At 38.3% G+C, this 17,714-nt stretch overlaps 1 protein-coding gene across 6 annotated transcripts in view; it reads left to right on the forward strand.

The window, feature by feature from the left end:
* RICTOR (RPTOR independent companion of MTOR complex 2) overlaps nt 1–17,714 on the forward strand; it is a 103,955-nt gene that overhangs the window by 48,127 nt on the left and 38,114 nt on the right. For 5 of the 6 annotated variants that reach the window (XM_072992815.2, XM_072992817.2, XM_020795646.3 and 2 more), the window contains exons 7-19: nt 2,971–3,097; nt 5,220–5,389; nt 6,946–7,013; nt 7,103–7,170; nt 8,475–8,557; nt 9,607–9,694; nt 12,057–12,147; nt 12,255–12,321; nt 12,422–12,502; nt 13,150–13,250; nt 14,789–14,951; nt 15,522–15,623; nt 15,727–15,773. In XM_072992815.2, coding sequence (XP_072848916.2) covers nt 2,971–3,097; nt 5,220–5,389; nt 6,946–7,013; nt 7,103–7,170; nt 8,475–8,557; nt 9,607–9,694; nt 12,057–12,147; nt 12,255–12,321; nt 12,422–12,502; nt 13,150–13,250; nt 14,789–14,951; nt 15,522–15,623; nt 15,727–15,773 — 1,256 coding nt within the window. The remainder of the gene's footprint in view (nt 1–2,970; nt 3,098–5,219; nt 5,390–6,945; nt 7,014–7,102; nt 7,171–8,474; nt 8,558–9,606; nt 9,695–12,056; nt 12,148–12,254; nt 12,322–12,421; nt 12,503–13,149; nt 13,251–14,788; nt 14,952–15,521; nt 15,624–15,726; nt 15,774–17,714) is intronic. The other variant, XM_072992818.2, reaches the window with a different exon arrangement.

A 17,714-nucleotide genomic window follows, 5' to 3' on the forward strand; every position in this document is an offset into this window, starting at 1 on the left:
AAATGATTGCCATACATCAATCAAAGGCAGTCCATTGTATGTGTGAAGAAAAAATAATAGAAGTGATTCAGGGTAGAATTTTGATATTGACTGTTTCTTTTACCATATTAAATTAAATATTCAAATCAACAGTATTCATTTTTGTGTTGATTGTTGTTGTTTTTATTTACTTTCAGATATTATGTGATATTGTTTTGATGTTGACTACTTAGCCTGGGAGTGTTTATGAAGGATAGAATATAAATATAATTAAATAATTAATAGGATACCTTCCGTTTTCTTAATCATGTAAAAACAGAAAATGTGCTAACAAAAAAAAAGGCTTCAATCATAAGGAAATGCTTGCCACAAGGAGTAACTTTCCTCTCATCTGTGATTACCATGAGCTGGTTCATGCTTCCAATTCAAAAATTCAGGACTGTAAAGGTTTGTTTTTTGTGAATGAGAGTAATACACCTACTCTGTCTCTATTGTTACAGTATAGAACTACACATATTAATTAAATGAAAGCCCTCCCGTTATTGTTAGTGGAGGAAGAATGAATACTATTGGCTTCTGAAGTTTAGTCTGAAGACGTTTCCTATTCTTAGGGTAGTATTTTATGCAGTTTTGCACAAAATTTCTTTTAAACCTTATACTGTGTGTGTGTGTGTGTGTGTGTGTGTGTGTGTGTGTGTGTGTGTGTGTGTGTGTGTGTGTGTGTGTGTGTGTGTGTGTGTGTATATCACTGTTGTGAGTATTATCTTGTATATACTTGTGATTGAAGGAGAACATTCTGACTTTTAATGTACTAGACAGAGAGATTTGAGTTGCTTCCAAACACACCTGTGTAAGGCCCTTTCTTAAACTAGAAAAAAGTAACTTTGAATGTAATACGGTTTTTAAAAAAAAAGAAAAAAGAAAAGAAAATGTGAGTATCAGATCTCCAATCCTCTCCACAAGGACACATGATAATTACATAATTATCCCAGAGAGCATGCAGGATAATAGAGTTCAATCTTTTCTTCCACTGAGGCAGTGCTGACACAACTGGTATTTTCAGAGATGCTGTTTTCATTGGAGAAAATTCTCCCTTTGATGCCTAATGTGTTTTCCCCAAAATAAGACAGGATCTTATATTAATTTTTGCTCCAAAAAACGCACTAGGGCTAATTTTCAGGGGATATTTTAATTTTTTTCTTGTGCAACATTTATTCAAATACAGTCATGTAATCTTCTGGTTGCTGCACAATGGTGGGAAGTGGGGTTTCACTGAATTGGGGCATATTTTTGGGGTAGGGCTTATTTATTTGATTGATTGATTGATTGATTGATTGATTGATTGATTGATTGATTGATTGATTTTTACCCCGCCCCTCTAGACAGCGTCTACTCAGGGCGGCTATATTACGAACATCCCGAAAAAGCATACTAGGGCTTATTTTCAGGTTAGGTCTTATTTTCTGGGAAACAGAGTATGTAACAGCCCCCTTTAAAAATGCACTTTAGATGCATAGATACATTTGACATGTCTTGTTTGGCATTGGGTATTTATTTATTGATTGATTGATTTGATTTGATTTGATTTGATTTGATTTGTATCCCGCCCATCTGGTCAAATAGACCACTCTGAGCGGCTTGTGCAGAAAGGAAGAATTTCAATGAATTATTGTTATTTGCAGCAGTGGTGGTGCTGGCATATATAAAAAGCCAGTCAACTGCTTAATATTTGAGATTTCTTTGCTAGAACAAGTACAAAATGTAATATTTGTCGGGACCTTCTTTTAATTTAAAGAGATGAGCAAAAAATAATAGAAGCCTAGGCTACTTAGTCCCAAACTTTCTTTTGGATGTTGTGTAGGAGTGTTTGTAGTGTGTGATAGCTTATTCTGGTTTTTTTTTCCTCCAAAATGCTCTGGAATCACTACTCACATGGCTTTTGAAAAATGTGTTTTTGAGATCTGAAAATGTGATGACTAGAACTCATAGGTCTCACTCCCACAAATGCATACATGTTTCTCTCTGTACCCCAAGGATATAATATTTCAGTAGCATTGTTTGGACTGGAGGAACACTTTTGACTTAATGCTCTTGGAAGTCACTGCAAACTAACCAAGAACCCAGATACTAATCCGCCTCTGTCCGCTTCTGAGCCACAGCACCAGAAAAGAGCTAAATCATGTATGATTCCACTTTTGCATGGTGTTTAGGTTCTGTTTTGTACTTCAAAGTGTGTTCTGCAAAGCTCTTTCCCATACAGTAGTTCTAAGAGTATCCCTGATGCCTAAATGGCTCTTATTCATATGGTCTGGTTGGTGGAACTTGGGGTTATAGCCAGAAGCAAAGGAGATTATGTTCTGAATGTGAATGTTGTCTACTGCCCCCAGTGTTATCATGCAGTTTACTCATTGTAAGCAATTCCATAGAGTGTTCTGTTTCTGATGGACATACAGTTTGCAAATGCAAATTTACTGCATACCAGTTTCTCTGAAGAGATTGAAGACTTTTGTGAAGGTGATCTGCATGATCTATTACTTCTTTTTTTTCTTATGATATCTTCTCCCTTTTATGTGCTGCAACAAGAAAAAGAAGGTGCTGTCTAGCTGATTCTGACTTATGGTAACCCTTGCCAGGGCTTCCCAAGTACAAAGAAGTGGTTTTACCATTCACTTTTTTCTGGTAGTGCTCTAGGAATGTGCATAGTACATAAGCTGGCTCTTTCCCCAGAAAGCACAAAAGGAAATTAGACCCTTGGCCTCTAATGCAAACCTATATATCTGTTTTAGCAAATAAAATAGTTATGTGTACCTAGAATAGCACAGTGCTGAACCAAAATATTCAAGAGCTGGTAGTGGGGTGTGTGTGGGGGGGTGTTAAACAGATAATGAACCTTTAGTGCTTTTCCATAATTTTAATGTGGATAAAGAACATGCATTCCTCTTTTCTGGACAAACGTAACCACTCTTTTCAAAAAATTTTGTTTGCTTTTAGATGATCACTGTGAATGCTTCATTATTTCCTAGTTCTGTTACCAACTCCTTGATAGCTGTTGGAAATGACGGCCTTCAGGAGAGGGACAGGATGGTTCGAGCATGTATTGCTATTATCTGTGAACTGGGTAAGAATTTTTTTGAAACAAGTAATACACTTAAGCACTTAATGTTAGTTTGTCACAATTGAAGAATTCTTCAGGGATTTACTCAATAACCTAATGCTTAAGTATAATTGTATGACATGGATCCTTGTGAAAAATGAATAAGCATTCTCTTGAATGAAAGAGTAATACAGTGATGCCCCGCATAGTGATGTCGCTATCTGGATTCCTCGCTATACGGGGCAAAAAACCCATAGGAACGCATTAAAACACTAAGCGGGAATCCTCCATAGGGCCGCCATTTTCGCCGCCTCGGTAAGTGAGGAATCGGTGCCGGCAGCCATTTTGAAACCGCCGATCAGCTGTGCGAAAATGGGGCCTTTGGGAGGACCGCGGGGGAGGGTTCCCCCGCGGTCCTCCCAAAACCCCACGCCGGCATTTTCGCCCAGCTGACTGGCGGTTGCTTTGGAAGGAGCGTGGGGGAGGGCTCCCCCGCGCTCCTTCCCAAGCGCCCGCTGGCTTTTTCGGCCAGCTGACCGGCAGTCGCTTGGGAAGGAGCGCGGCGCTCCTTCCCAAGCGCTCAAGCCGGCTATGCAGATTCGTCGTTAAATGGGGCGCCCGTTAAGCGGGGCACCACTGTATAGGAAATCTGAAATACCAAATCAACACAAAAGCAGAATTATTTTCATTTATGAAACCTATTTGTGTTTTGTGTTTGTCCCTCTTCTGCTAATTCCAGAGAAAGCAGGTCCAATTTTGTTGTCTGATGACTGTGTTATGTATACTCCAGCAGCTGAGCAGATACACACTTGGTTTATAATAGACCTATGCCAATTCATTTTGTTGACCTATGTGAGAGTGTAAGGAATGCTGCCTGGAGCAGACAACAAGCTGATCTAGTTGAACATTGTGATCACTCAGTTACCTGTTGGAAGCCTACAAGAAGACATGAAGGCACTTAACACATGATGCAGTGTTCCCACTTCAAATAGTGCTCAGTGTGATGCCAAAGCAATGTAGGCCAGATAGAGCAACCATACTGACTATAGTCAAATGTCAATTCACAGCTTATATTAGGACCCACAGTTCTCAATAAAATCGCTTAACAACATGCATGTACAGCTTTAAGTAGTCAAATACACATTATGTGGAAGTAAACATTGCTGAACACAGTGGTCAAAATCGTGTTGGACAGGTTCTGCATGCTCAGTGAGAATAATATTGTTAGAAGCAGATCACTGCTGATTAAATTTTTTTTTCCAATTTCAGTGTGCGCACAACTTAATCTGACTGTGTTCAAGTGATGTGCAGCTCAAAACTAAAGAAAGAAGTTTTTAATCAGCAGCAATCTATTACTGTTACTGATATCATTCCTTTAGTAAAAAAAAAAAAGCTTCAGAAGAAAATTTTGTCTAGCAGATCTTACCTCTGGCTAAACACTCATAGGGTTCTGCTATTCCCTGAAGCAAACATGAAAAAAATTTAGTTTGGGATGTTATTAAATACTGATGGAGTATTTAGCCTTGCCAGTGTGCTAATTGATTAAATGACATTACTTGTCATTTGGCCATGTGGGACTTCTGTATATATGGTGAGCCACTGGATACCTTGTTGCTCAGGTAGCTAAACATCACACCTCTTATGCCACTGAAGTGCCTGTTATAATATTTATTTATTTATTTATTTAATTTATACCCCGCCTATCTGGCCCACCGGACCACTCTAGGCGGCTTCCAAATATAAAATCAAATAATAAAACATAGACAAATACATAATAATCAAACAAGAACAGCAGTAAAGATAAAAAGGAAAAGTAAGAAAAAATCAAGAGTTGGCTGGAGGGAAGGCCTGAATAAACAGCCATGTTTTTAATTGGGTTTTAAAGGTGCCCAGCGTGGGGGCCGCGCAAATCGCATTTTGGTCAATTGACTAACCATATACAATGAGTTTCTTACTTTATATATTTATAAGATTTGTTTCCACATGAAAAAGGAAGGGTTTTAAGTGAAACCATTAGTGTTTTTAAAAAACACATAAACAAAATCTAACATAATAAGTGCAAACTAGATTTCAGTTTTTCTGGAGCCTATGGTGTTAAATATTCATTAACTAGATCATTTAATTGAATTTTTTTTTCCTTTTTCAGCAATTCAGAATCCAGAAATAGTTGCTCTTCGGGGTGGGCTAAGTACCATTTTGAAAAATGTGATCGATTGTCAGTTAAGCCGTATAAATGAAGCCCTCATAACAACAGTCTTACATCTTCTCAATCATCCAAAGACTCGACAGTATGTGAGAGCAGATGTAGAATTAGAGGTAGGGGCTTCATTTTTGTCTCCACTCATATTCTACCTGTATTTATCAATGTTGAACCCAGAAGATACTTGTATGTATTTGGCTGCTCTGAGATATCATATATTACCTCGTTAATTACCTCGTATTATGTAATTAACATTTTATGACCAGTTGGTGAGTAAATATCTGAAATGCTTATTTTTATACAATGGTGCCTCACTTAACAATGATAATCTGTTCCAGGAAAATCGCTGTTAAGCGAAAACATCATAAAGCGAAATAAAAAACCCGCATTGAAATGCATTGAAACCCGTTCAATGCATTCCAGTGAGGTAAAAACTCACTGTCCAGCGAAGATCCTCCATACGGCAGCCATTTTCACTGCCTGTATAGCGAGGAATCTGTCCCTAAACACAGCGGGGAGCCATTTTAATTACCTGGCGGCCATTTTGAAACCGCCGATCAGCTGTTAGAAAAACGTTGTTTTGCGAAGAATCGGTTCCTGAAGCAGGGAACCAATCATCGCAAAGCGAAATTCCCCCATTTAGACCATTGTTTTGCAATTACGATCGCAAAAAGATAGTCATTAAGCAGATTTGTCGTAATGTGGGGCAATCGTAAAGCGAGGCACCACTGTATTTAGGTGCTCAATATGCACAGTAATACAAATATTAATGGGAAAAGAAATACTTACTCATATGAGTATTTTGAAACTAGTAGCCAAATATCCTCTTACATACTTATGCCAGCATAGATGAAATGATGTTGATTCTGGGTTGTGAGTGTCCCTTTGGGTACAACCCAAAATTGGAGTGCCTTAGTAAGCAACAATCTGTCAATGACATCAGCCCCCCTGTGCTGGCATAACAACATGACAAGATTTGTTGTGACTCAGTAACAAGTTCCATCTCATTCACCTTAAAATGTTACACCTATCTGCATATAGAAATATGAATCCTCTACTTATAAACATTTAGTTGTTTTAGTGCAGATGAAATCAGGGTGCAAAATGTTCATTTAAAAAAAAGAAAAAATACTTTAAATCGTAACACAAAAGTTAAAGTGAATATTCCAGTGATGAGAAAATGAATTATGTTGCCTATATGTTGCTTTTCTGTCAAAAGTACTCTAGTAACAAAAGTACAATAGAATAAGTAAGTTTAAAGTGGCAGCTAGCTACAGGTTTGCCAGTTCTCTAATTGCTCACAAGCAGACTGGCAAAATTTGCTCTAATCATTCTGTGATTATTCTTTTGTTCAACATGTGTTACAAAGACTATACAGCTAGGTGATTAGTTACATTTACGGAAAACATAGGATAGTATAATTGGCCAGGATCATTTTTTAGATCTGAGCACATTCTGCTATTGTCTGTATTTATGTTTTTGAGCTGCTTAAATTGATCTCACAATAAATCTTAGAATATCTGTTTTATACTAGTCCTCTTGTTATACAAACATGGCAGAGAGGCAAAATGCAGACATCTAGTAGGACTAGACAATATGTCAAAATCTTGCCATGTGTATAATAATTAAGATGGAATAATGATTCTAGAAATGACTCCAATCTTTTCTGTAGCGGATTTTAGCTCCATACACAGACTTTCACTACAGGCACAATCCAGACACTGCAGAAGGACAGCTCAAGTAAGTACAGTCACCATTGATCCCATCATAATAGCAGAGATTTAATGTATTTACTGTGTTCTGGACTTACAACATCATTGTCTAAACAGAGAGGACCGAGAAGCACGGCTCTCCGCTAGTAAAATGGGAATTGTGGCAGCATTTCGCTCATGGGCAGGTAAGACTTTTCTTGCAACATTGACACAAGTTAATAAATGGAATAGTGGCATTATCTGTGGAATTTAAAAGAGAGAGACATGGCCCAGTTGAATTTTTTTTTTTTTTTTAGTCCAATGGAAAAAGTGCAAATATTTTATAAAGAGACTAGTCCAAACTGAAACTTTATTTTTTTCCCCTGGCTCTTAGTATTATAAGAGCTTGTCCCTGCGTCTGCGGGAAAAGCTCTGAGATTGGTAGTGTGCAAGAGAAATCGTCACATAAACAAAATAAAAGATCTCCTCTACACATGCTCAGAATATGAATCAGAGTATACCTTCCCCAGTACCTTTTCTCTGTTTAGAAGAGGGGCTTCACCACAACTCTGCTATAAAACTTTGAATTTAGCTCAAAAAAAAAACTTCACAAAATCTGAATGTGCACTGGGACATAAAAATTATTCTGTGCCATAACAGACTTAACCTCTGATATTTCACGTACTAGGAGTATTCAAACAGGCCAGTCAGGCAATCTCTTAGGTATCCTGGTTTTGAGTTTAAGATTTGTGAAGTTTTGTCTAAGTTTCTGTCCCACTATGCTGGAGCCTTGCTCCATGTGCGTTGGGATGGGCAGGATTTCATTCAAAATGGGAAATAAACAAACCGGTTGCTGGCAGCCCATGCACAATCCCAACAGAGCTCTGGGAAAGTGTGTGCACACATGCACACAGCTCAGAACATTGACCCTTAAACCTAGTGCAGCAACTTGTGATAAACTGAAATTGGCAGGTGCTTGCCATTGAAAAAGGAAAAAGGGAGAAAAGAAGAGAAACCCATTGTAGTCCTCTATTAGTTTTGAAGCCTTCCTGAGGCACGTTTTCAAAGTCCAAGAAAATCTTTATAATAAATGACCAAGGAGCTGTAAAATATACTCTAAAAACAGGTTGGAAACAAGATTCTAGGCTGGGTGGTTCTTCATCTGTTCCCATCTCTAGTCAGGACTTTGCAGTTTCTATAGTGGAAATTATTTTGGTCTTACATTTTTTACTTCTGGACAGATAGTATCATTTGCATTGAGTTATTTCCTTGTATAGTTTATATAAAAACACATTTTTCTCATGGACATATACGTTTTATAAATTTTATGCTAGATACTTTGAGATAATGTGTATGCATTTAATTATCTATTGCTGAATTTCTCATTTCTATAATATGTGTGTAAAGGTAAAGGCAAAGTCTCAAAAGTATTAATATCTTGTCATTGGATTATATGCATAGATTCCATTTATCATATTGACATTATATAATTTATTTCATTTTATTTCAGGCATTATTAGTTTATGCAAGCCTGGGAACTCTGGGATCCAGTCTCTTATTGGGGTGCTTTGTATACCTAATATGGAAGTCCGGGTATGTGTCGGTTTTGTATGAGAAAAATAATGAGGTTTCTGTGCTTCTTCATGGGTAGTGCAGATACAGTATATGTATATGGTATTCTTCACATCTGTATTGTTTAACTCTCTCACTCTCTCTCTCTCTCTCTCTCTCTCTCTCTCTGTGTGTGTGTGTGTGTGTGTGTGTGTGTGTGTGTGTGTGTTGAGTGAGTGAGAAGACACAGTACCAAGCGTGGCCCAGATGTGATTCTTTTTTGGACTATATACTCAGTAGTATCCTAAGTGCACTAAATGATAAGTGATTATAAATCAGCTGTGGTTTTAATTTATGCAGGGGGGGGGAATTAAGAAATTTTAATACATTCACTTCTGGTCTGGGCATTATGCCTACATACAGAATCCTGTTGCTAACATTCTGTGGAGCCTCGTTTCCAGTCTTCCCGTTAGCGTGCATATGCTGACTACACTTGGTGCTCCTTCTCAGTCTGGTGCAGGTCATTTGAAGTTGGAGCTCATATAACTCGCAGATTTATATGTCTGCGATGGTCTGTTGGGTTTAGTATGTGCATTAGCCAAAAGAGAAGTGTGTGTATTGAGCACAGTGTTAATTCTTCCTGCATGGGCATGGCACCTGACTTGCATAATACATTCATGTTTTTATTTCTTTCAGGAAACCTTAAGCAGATTTTAAGTTCTACTGTTTATTAACACTTCCATGCACATTATGATTGCCATAAACATATTTTAGAAAACAAAAAAGAGTCTTGCAACATCAAAAACCTAAAAAAATGTTATTTGGCATCCACTGTCATAGACTGCAGGCAACTTCATCAGATATGACAAGGCTCTTTGTTGTTATTACTTGTATAGTTACTCCTTTAATATTTTCAAAAAAGTACAGTATTTCTAGGGATTTGAGAATTCTAAAGGAAGGTAAGCAATTGTAAAAATGTACCCCATATCTGCATCTTCCTAAATGTTACGTATTTGACATAATAGTTTCAGTATAGATTTTAAAGTTTCTAAGTTTCTTTCTTTGTAATTCCATTCCTCTTATGTTTATAGCGAGGACTGCTTGAAGTACTTTATGACATATTTCGTCTTCCTCTTCCTATTGTGACTGAAGAATTTATAGAAGCTCTTCTCAGTGTAGGTTAGTATTGAACTTAGAGGTAGGTCTCTGCGGAATGTTCCTTTTTTGTAATTGGAATAACTATATTCACTTCAGTAGCCCTGCAGAATATGATGGGCCTTAAGCATGAACATCTAACAGGAAAGTTCTACCAATTGGAAGCTATTTCGTAAAGAATTTTAAAACTGTTCGTCGCCCTTGCCCCATTATTCTACGGCACTCATATGTAGTGCATAGAGAATTCTCTGAAGATGGCTACTCCTAAGCTCTGTTCGTTGCATCCACCTCCGTCCCCCTCTTCCTAATGCATTAAAAACATGTTTCAGTTTTGAAAACTGTTTTTCATCTTTTGACTTGCCGGATAGCTCAGTGAGTTAGATATCTGGCTGAGGAGCCAGAGGTTGGGATTTCAATTTCCCACTGTGCTTCCTGGGACCTCTCCTGTGGTCATGGGAAAGCTGCACAGTCTCAGGATGCTCCCAGAAGAAGGGAATAGTAAACCACCTCTGAGTACAGTATAGTCTACCTGGATGTAGTCTGCTGACATACAAGGTCACCATATGTCAGCATTGGCTTGATAGGACACAACTATTATTTCATTTTCTATTCATGCTAACCACGCTGTACTGATCTTAAACTTTTAAGAATATTTGTACTTTCAAAAATGATTTATTTTTATCTCTATAGCTGTTTCATACAAGGGTTATGACACTTTTGAGAAATATTAACATTAAAAACTTTGAAATTTTAATCTGAAAAGGTTTCTAGATTTTTTTAACCATTTTTCTCTTCCTGTAAATTTTCCTTCCTCCTCAGACTGTTCTTTCTATGACGAAATTCTTTATAATGATCTTGAATAAGTAATACAGTTCATAAAATCCATATGCCCGCCAGGCTGTTTCTTTCCAGTTCATTACCAAAATTCCTCTGGCTTCTTCCTTCCTTCTGTCCTTCCTTCTCTATTCTAAATGTTCTTGATTGCCATTTATCAGAAATGCAGGTGTGTATTCCAGATTTTCTCCCCGAAATTATATTATAGCTAAGCAGGATTCAAACATAATCTGCTTTCCTTTTAGCATATTTTTCTGCATAGTCTCAGTAACCACTGCTTGTTCTTCAGTTTGTTTAGTAGCGTGTATACGGTGCAACAATGGGCAGAATTGTGTTGTGCAAGGTTACATAGTACAAACCATATAATATGATCATCCGGTGCCAATAATATGTAATTTAAACTAATTAAAAGCATTCTATCCCATTCCCTTCAGGCTTTGAGGTTCTCTAGGCCTCCTTTTTGCCCTCAGGAAGCCAGTGGGAGCCTTAAGATTGGGGGGGGGGGCCTTTAATAGTAAAAACATTGCTGCTGGATCACCACCAACAGAATCAAGACCATGGATGCCCTTTTGGTTACTAAAGGCTCCCTGCTCCTGTTGCAAGGCTCCCAAAGGCTTTCCCAGGATAAAAGGGAAACCTAGGGAGCCTCAGAACCCGAAAGAGGAGGGATAGAAGATTTTAATTACTTTACATTAATATTACTAGCACCAGATGATGACATCATCCAGTGCTGTGTGACTTTCAGTGAACAATATTTTGGCCTATATTTTCCCATTTTGTTCTTGATTCCTAAATTGTATGTATTGTGCTTTGTATCTGAACAATCGCATTACTGATAGATGAAGTGACATTTAAAGGTATCATGGATGCATAAACTGCCAGCAGTTTCAAAAGGTTACTCAGCAGTAACAGGACTTCTGTTTGTATGGTAATCATAGAGATATTAAAACATGTATAAATCATCGGAATGTGACAAACCCAGCAGGATTGTATGTATAGTAGGACCATGGTATCTGTGAGGGATTGGTTGTAAGCTCCCCCTGCCCACAAATGCCGTAAACCGCAAATATATACAAAGTATGTTATATATATGGTTTGTATATATTTGCGGTTAAGGGTTTTTGGGGGAAGGGGGAGCTTACAGCCGATCCCTCACAGATACCATGGTCCTACTATACATACAATCCTGCTGGGTTTGTCACATTCCGATGATTTATACATGTTTTAATATCTCTATATCTGGTTCCCTCTAGTGGGCAGTTCTAGTAATATACCTTGCGAATGTGTATTTCTGAGGTTTTTAAAGTATTTTCAAGCAGCAAATAACTGATCCTGCCAATACAACTGTCCTACTGTACTTGTAACTCTTAGTGCAAGAAAGGATCAGACAGAAGACAGTGAATCATGAGTAATAAAAGCCATTCAAATGAAATATCCTCTTGTCATATTTCATTTGAACAGATTTCATTACTTATCACTCACTGTACAGATGTAGTTTCTTGCTCTTAGGAATTCAAACTTGGATTTTTTAAAAATTATTTTCTTTCTGTAGATCCTAGTCGGTTTCAAGACAGCTGGAGACTTTCTGATGGCTTTGTAGCCACAGAAGCTAAAGTTATATTACCTCACCGAGCCAGATCCAGGTATTGATTTATTTCCCAAAGACTAATGCCATCCCATCCTCATATTTATAATTTGAAAAAGAGAGCCTAATAGGTTGAAGCTGATTTTCTTGTTGCCCGTTATCCAGGCCTGACCTCATGGACAATTACTTGGCCTTGGTTCTCTCTGCTTTCATTAGAAACGGCCTCCTAGAAGTAAGTTCAGCTTTTGATATAAATTGTGAACAGTTAACCTTGCTTTATTGTAATAACAGCAGCATTACTACAATATAATTTTTCTTTTTAATTACTTCAGGGTCTAGTTGAGGTAATCACAAGTAGTGATGACCCTGTTTCTGTCAGAGCAACAATCTTACTTGGAGAACTTTTGCACATGGTAAGGAAGACTTCATTTCACTTTACTGATTCATTATTATTTACCTTTAAGGTTGTTTACCTTGAAGGTTTATCTCAGAATATAGGTAGAAAAAAATTATGGGAACATTTTTACCTTAGGGAGGACGAATTACCCTGGTATCCATAGTTCTTGCATTAGTGAACAGGCAACAGTTTAGAAAAGGCGATTTCAAGTCCTTTTTTGCTGTCACGATGCCAGACCTTGCTGTGCAACATGAGGGTTCCTCATTCTGGTTTGACTTGCTTCAGCTGTGGAAGTTCAGAGGTTCAGCTGAAAAACCTGTGCTTGTCTTCAGTACACTTATGATGATCTTTGAAAATCATGTCAAGGGTCTCATACAGGTGCAAGAGCTTCCTCTGCTAGAATAACAAGGTGGCAGCCACTTGCTCATCAGCATTTCTATTAGATCCCTACCATTAGCTGACCAACTATAAAATCTACACTATAAAATCCATGTTAAGTCTTTTAATTTAGATAGTTTAAGGAGTATTTTTTTTCCAGAGGACTGTCATTATAAAGACAGTTTTCAGATCTAATACTTTAAATAATATTTTATATTAGCTGAATTGTATGCTTGTGGATGTAGCTTCTGTTTCAAAATCTATGAAATGTCTCCTCCTTTTCAGGCAAATACCATCCTTCCACATTGCCATAGCCATCATCTACACTGCTTACCAACTTTAATGAATATGGCAGCGTCTTTTGACATTGTAAAGGAGAAGAGACTGTAAGCATAGGGTGTTTTTGTTTGTTTTGGTTTTTTTTGTAATATGCCTTAAGGAACTATTTAAGTATATCTACACAGTGTAACTGCGTCATGGTATCTCTTCCAAGTATTTTACTCATAGAAATGGATGATATAGCGAATATAGCCCATGTCCCAAGTGTACAGAGAAGAGAACAGCATAGTGTAAATATTTTTTAAAAACATCATGTTCAAAAGGCTCTCAGAATGAAATTGCAGAAACTAGTGGAAAAGATGGGGACATAGGAATGTAAAACTTACCTTTCATTTTTGAAAATCAGTGCTCTCCTACAGTATCTTCACACAGAATGAATGAACCTAGAATTTTCCTTCACGTATTGTTCATACCAAGTAATCTATTGCCAAATTCATACAAAGGGTTTCAAATGCCATTGTAGCTTAGAAGATGGGTTTAAAACGGTGGAATAGCAACACCATAGTAAATCTTCACATAACCTTAAGACTTGTCCCCAAATAGTGCTACTTTGTAGTGGGAGGTTGGACTATAAATATCCTTCCTTCCTTCCTATTGCTCAAAGCAGCCAGAATTTTTAAGACCTTATTGTAATTGGGCCTGTCTTCAACCTCACATCATTGTAAGGGTTCTTGCCTTCAAGGCAGTGGTGACAGTTTTGATGAATGTGTGGCTATGATTTCAGTGGTCATAATAGATACTAAGGGCTTTTTCCATGACAGTAGGGGTTTGATCAGACACACTGGTTCACTCCTGGTTTGCTCCTTTTTCCAGCAAGTGACATAACTGCTGGAGTGAATTGCCAGAGTGCATAATTTGACATTTTGCCACATTACACCTTGGCAGTCATGTTAAGATGTAATGTACTATTTACAAAGTACATCTGCTGTCACTATTTACAAAGTACATTGCTCAGTCAGTCAAAACAGGAATAGGGTAACTAATTGTGCAGTTGACTTAATGTGATACTTACTGATGGAGGTGGAATGCCTGACATAGTTACGCAAGCATAACGTTATGTTGCACCTCAGCAAATAAGATTACAGTTGTTGTGTACTTGCACACCATTTGGTTTTACGTATTTGGTGTGTTACCATCCATCTAATAAGTGATTGTGCTGACAACATTGGTTCAGGAAGATTTTTTGGTTTCTTTTCTTGCTATAAAAGGGAAAAACAGTAGCAATATTTTCAAGATCTCAGTTTTTTTCACATTGATTTTTGCTGGAACATTGGATGGAGTTATTGTTATTTAGATGTCAATACTTTTTTTGTCATTCTGTACGAAATAGTGGAGGTGTGAGGCTCATCTCCAGATATTGCCTGCCCCAGTATAAAGTCTAGCTTTGTTTGTTTGTTTGTTTGTTTAAAATATTTTTACCCCACCTTTCTCCTTGAAAGGACCCAAGATGGCTATATTCATATTTCTTAGCATACCATTTCTTGGGTTATACATATTCTAAGGCTACCAGACCCTCACAAAATGTAATATTATAGAAGACATTTCATCTGATAACATTTTAACTACATGATTTCTGCCCCGGTAGACGAGCTAGTGCAGCACTGAATTGCTTAAAACGCTTCCATGAAATGAAAAAACGAGGACCTAAACCTTATAGTCTTCACCTAGATCATATTGTTCAGAAAGCCATGTCAACACATCAGCGAAGGGATCAATATCGAGTGCAGAAAGATATCTTTATCTTGAAGGTAGGATTTTTCTCTACAATGTCTAGAATTGCTACTTGTCCTGCTTTTTGTAATTTAAACAATATTTGCGTCTACTGTTTAAGCTTGAATTTCCTAATTAATTTTTTTTGATTTCTCGGTTCAATTGAAACTGTTCTAGGTGAGGTAGGGAGTATCCATGACACATCTTGCAATTTTGTTTAAAGATGTTCATATGTAAACTGGATGTTTTCATAGTTGCCAGCTAGAGATGGGTGCCAATTCGGCGATTTATGCCAGTTCAGATGATGGCTGAACAGGTGTTCCACAATTCGACAAATGCCCACTCAGATGCAGAGCCCCTGTTTCACTGCTCTGCCTCCAGGCGTTGCCTCTGAGTGGGCGCCCCCCCCCCAGAGAGGGTGGGATGCCAAACTGCAGAACACTTGTTTAGCCATCGTCCAGATGGGCACAAACTGACGAACCGGCTATTTGTACCAATCTCTAGTGCCATTCAAAACCGAGCATGCATCTTTTAATAATTTGTAACAGTGTGGAGACAATACTGCAAGAAAAACCGTTCTCTTTTTCCTCTCTCTTCTGCCATCAAAGGACACGGAGGAAGCGTTGTTAACAAATTTGAGAGATAGTCAAGTTCTTAACCACAAAGAGAATCTTGAGTGGAACTGGAATCTGATAGGGACCATACTTAAGGTAATTTATGAAATGCCTAAGCAGCATTTGAGGATTTGAATTGAAATAAATAAGTATAGAAGTCTCATCTCATCTCTCTCTCTCTCTCTCTCTCCTGCTTTAGTGGCCAAATATCAGCCTAAAGGCCAACAAAGATGAACAGTTGCACAGGTATGTAGCTACTGTATGGAGAAAAATCAACCCAAGGAAACACTTCAATATTTCTTAGAGATAACTTGTTCCTACATTACAAAATGATAAAAAATATCTTCCAGTGGTTACACTGGGATCAGTGTAAAAACAATGAGCTACCTATATCTGTTCAGAAATGTTTTTCAAGGCAGTATTGTGTTGCAAAATGTGTTGAGTAATCACTTGTACCAACCTTTTCCCTAGTCATCTTGAAACTTGTTCCCTGAAAACATTTATACAAGTGATATTGGGTATCATTTTGTGGAATGTATGCAGTAAATGTATTTTTTTATTTCTGCTTTCCAAAGGATTTCTTAGCAAATGTGTTTTAGATTCAAAAGAAACACATAAGAATCATCTGGCATTTAGAAAAGATACAAACTGGAGGGAAAGAACAATAAAAACAGCTTCCAATGAAAAACAGCTCCCAAATGGTAGATCAACTGGTGTTTTGTAGTGACTATATTGGACAATGAAGCAAATGAACCTGTAATGTGAGTGGTTGGTTGGTTAGAGAGCATGAACTGACAGCTGGATTCTGAACATAGAATGCGAGCTATACAGTGGTGCCTCGCTTAATGAGCACACCGCAGAACTACGAAATCGCATACCGATGAGGTATTTGCGATCGCATACCGATGGCCCCTATGGGCAAAACTCGCATTGTGAAGATCGGTAAGCGTTTCGCTTACCGATCTTCACATTGCGATGTCGGGGGAACAGCTGATCGGCAGTTCCAAAATGGCCGCCGGAAGCCCCAAAATGGCCGCACACAGCGTTTTCGCGCCCTGCCCTCGCTTACCGAGGGCGTGAAAATGGCTGCCGGACCCTGGAAACATCGCTGAACGGTGAGTTTTTTGCCCATGGGCTTCCCCGTTCCATACAGCAATGTTTTCACATAGCGAGGGTTAATCTGAGGCACCACTGTAATGTCCTCCAAGCAGGAGATTTGTGAAGTGCTTCTCAGTGAAAATTCTGGACTAGAGCAATCTTTGGTCTGTAACCATGTAAGGTTTGACTGAGCGTGATTAGGATCCAGTGGTGCAGTTCTCCTGGATCCTGCTGCTGTTTCCAGAATCAGCCATTCTCCTCTCTTTCTGCAGTTCTTTGTGTACACTGAACCTCACTCTACCGAGCCTGGAATCTTTGAATGAGTTCTCATTTTCTTTGAAGGATACATCAAGAGGCCAGATCTTGCTGATGTTGAATACAGAAGTATACTATGTCTGTATACAACAACTTGGTCTGTGGCCACAATCAGTGTATAATTTGCCCTTATACTTTCTCGTGATGGAAAGTACTGCTTCCTGTTCTTTGTGACTCATACAACATGGTTCTTGACCTATGCAGAACCACTCTAGAGCTTTCTAGCTTTTGATGGAAACTCTGTCTCCACGCCTCTACTGTTAATGCCTAAACATTCCTCAGCAAACACTCTCAGTTTCTTTTGATCCACCATAAGAACAGTAACTTCAGAATGCTCTGTTTGCTTCACACTTTTGCTGTCCTTTGCTCAGTCATTTTTTCTTAATGTTGTAAAGAATCACACATAGTTGTTCCTCTTTGTCATGTTTCTTTTATTGAACCATTGAGGTTTGCTCCAAAGTTTATGAGTACATAGTACAGCTATATTCAGTACTGACTGCAGAGAAGAGATTGGTAAACTCAGACTGGCATTCAGTGGGTGGGATCTTGTTTACAGAGCTCTGCTGCATAAGGCTGATTATGTCATCAGCCACAGTGGTTTTTGGAATACAATTTCTGATCCCCCTACCCCCGGAATACAGGGACGTGGTGGCGCTGTGGGCTAAACCGCAGAAGCCTGTGCTACAGGGTCAGGAGACCAGCAGTCATAAGATCGAATCCACGCGATGGAGTGAGCTGTCCCAGCTCCTTGCCAACCTACCAGTTCGAAAGCAT

The sequence above is a fragment of the Pogona vitticeps genome, chromosome 2 (assembly GCF_051106095.1).
Source record: "Pogona vitticeps strain Pit_001003342236 chromosome 2, PviZW2.1, whole genome shotgun sequence".
Taxonomy (NCBI): Eukaryota; Metazoa; Chordata; class Lepidosauria; order Squamata; family Agamidae; genus Pogona; species Pogona vitticeps.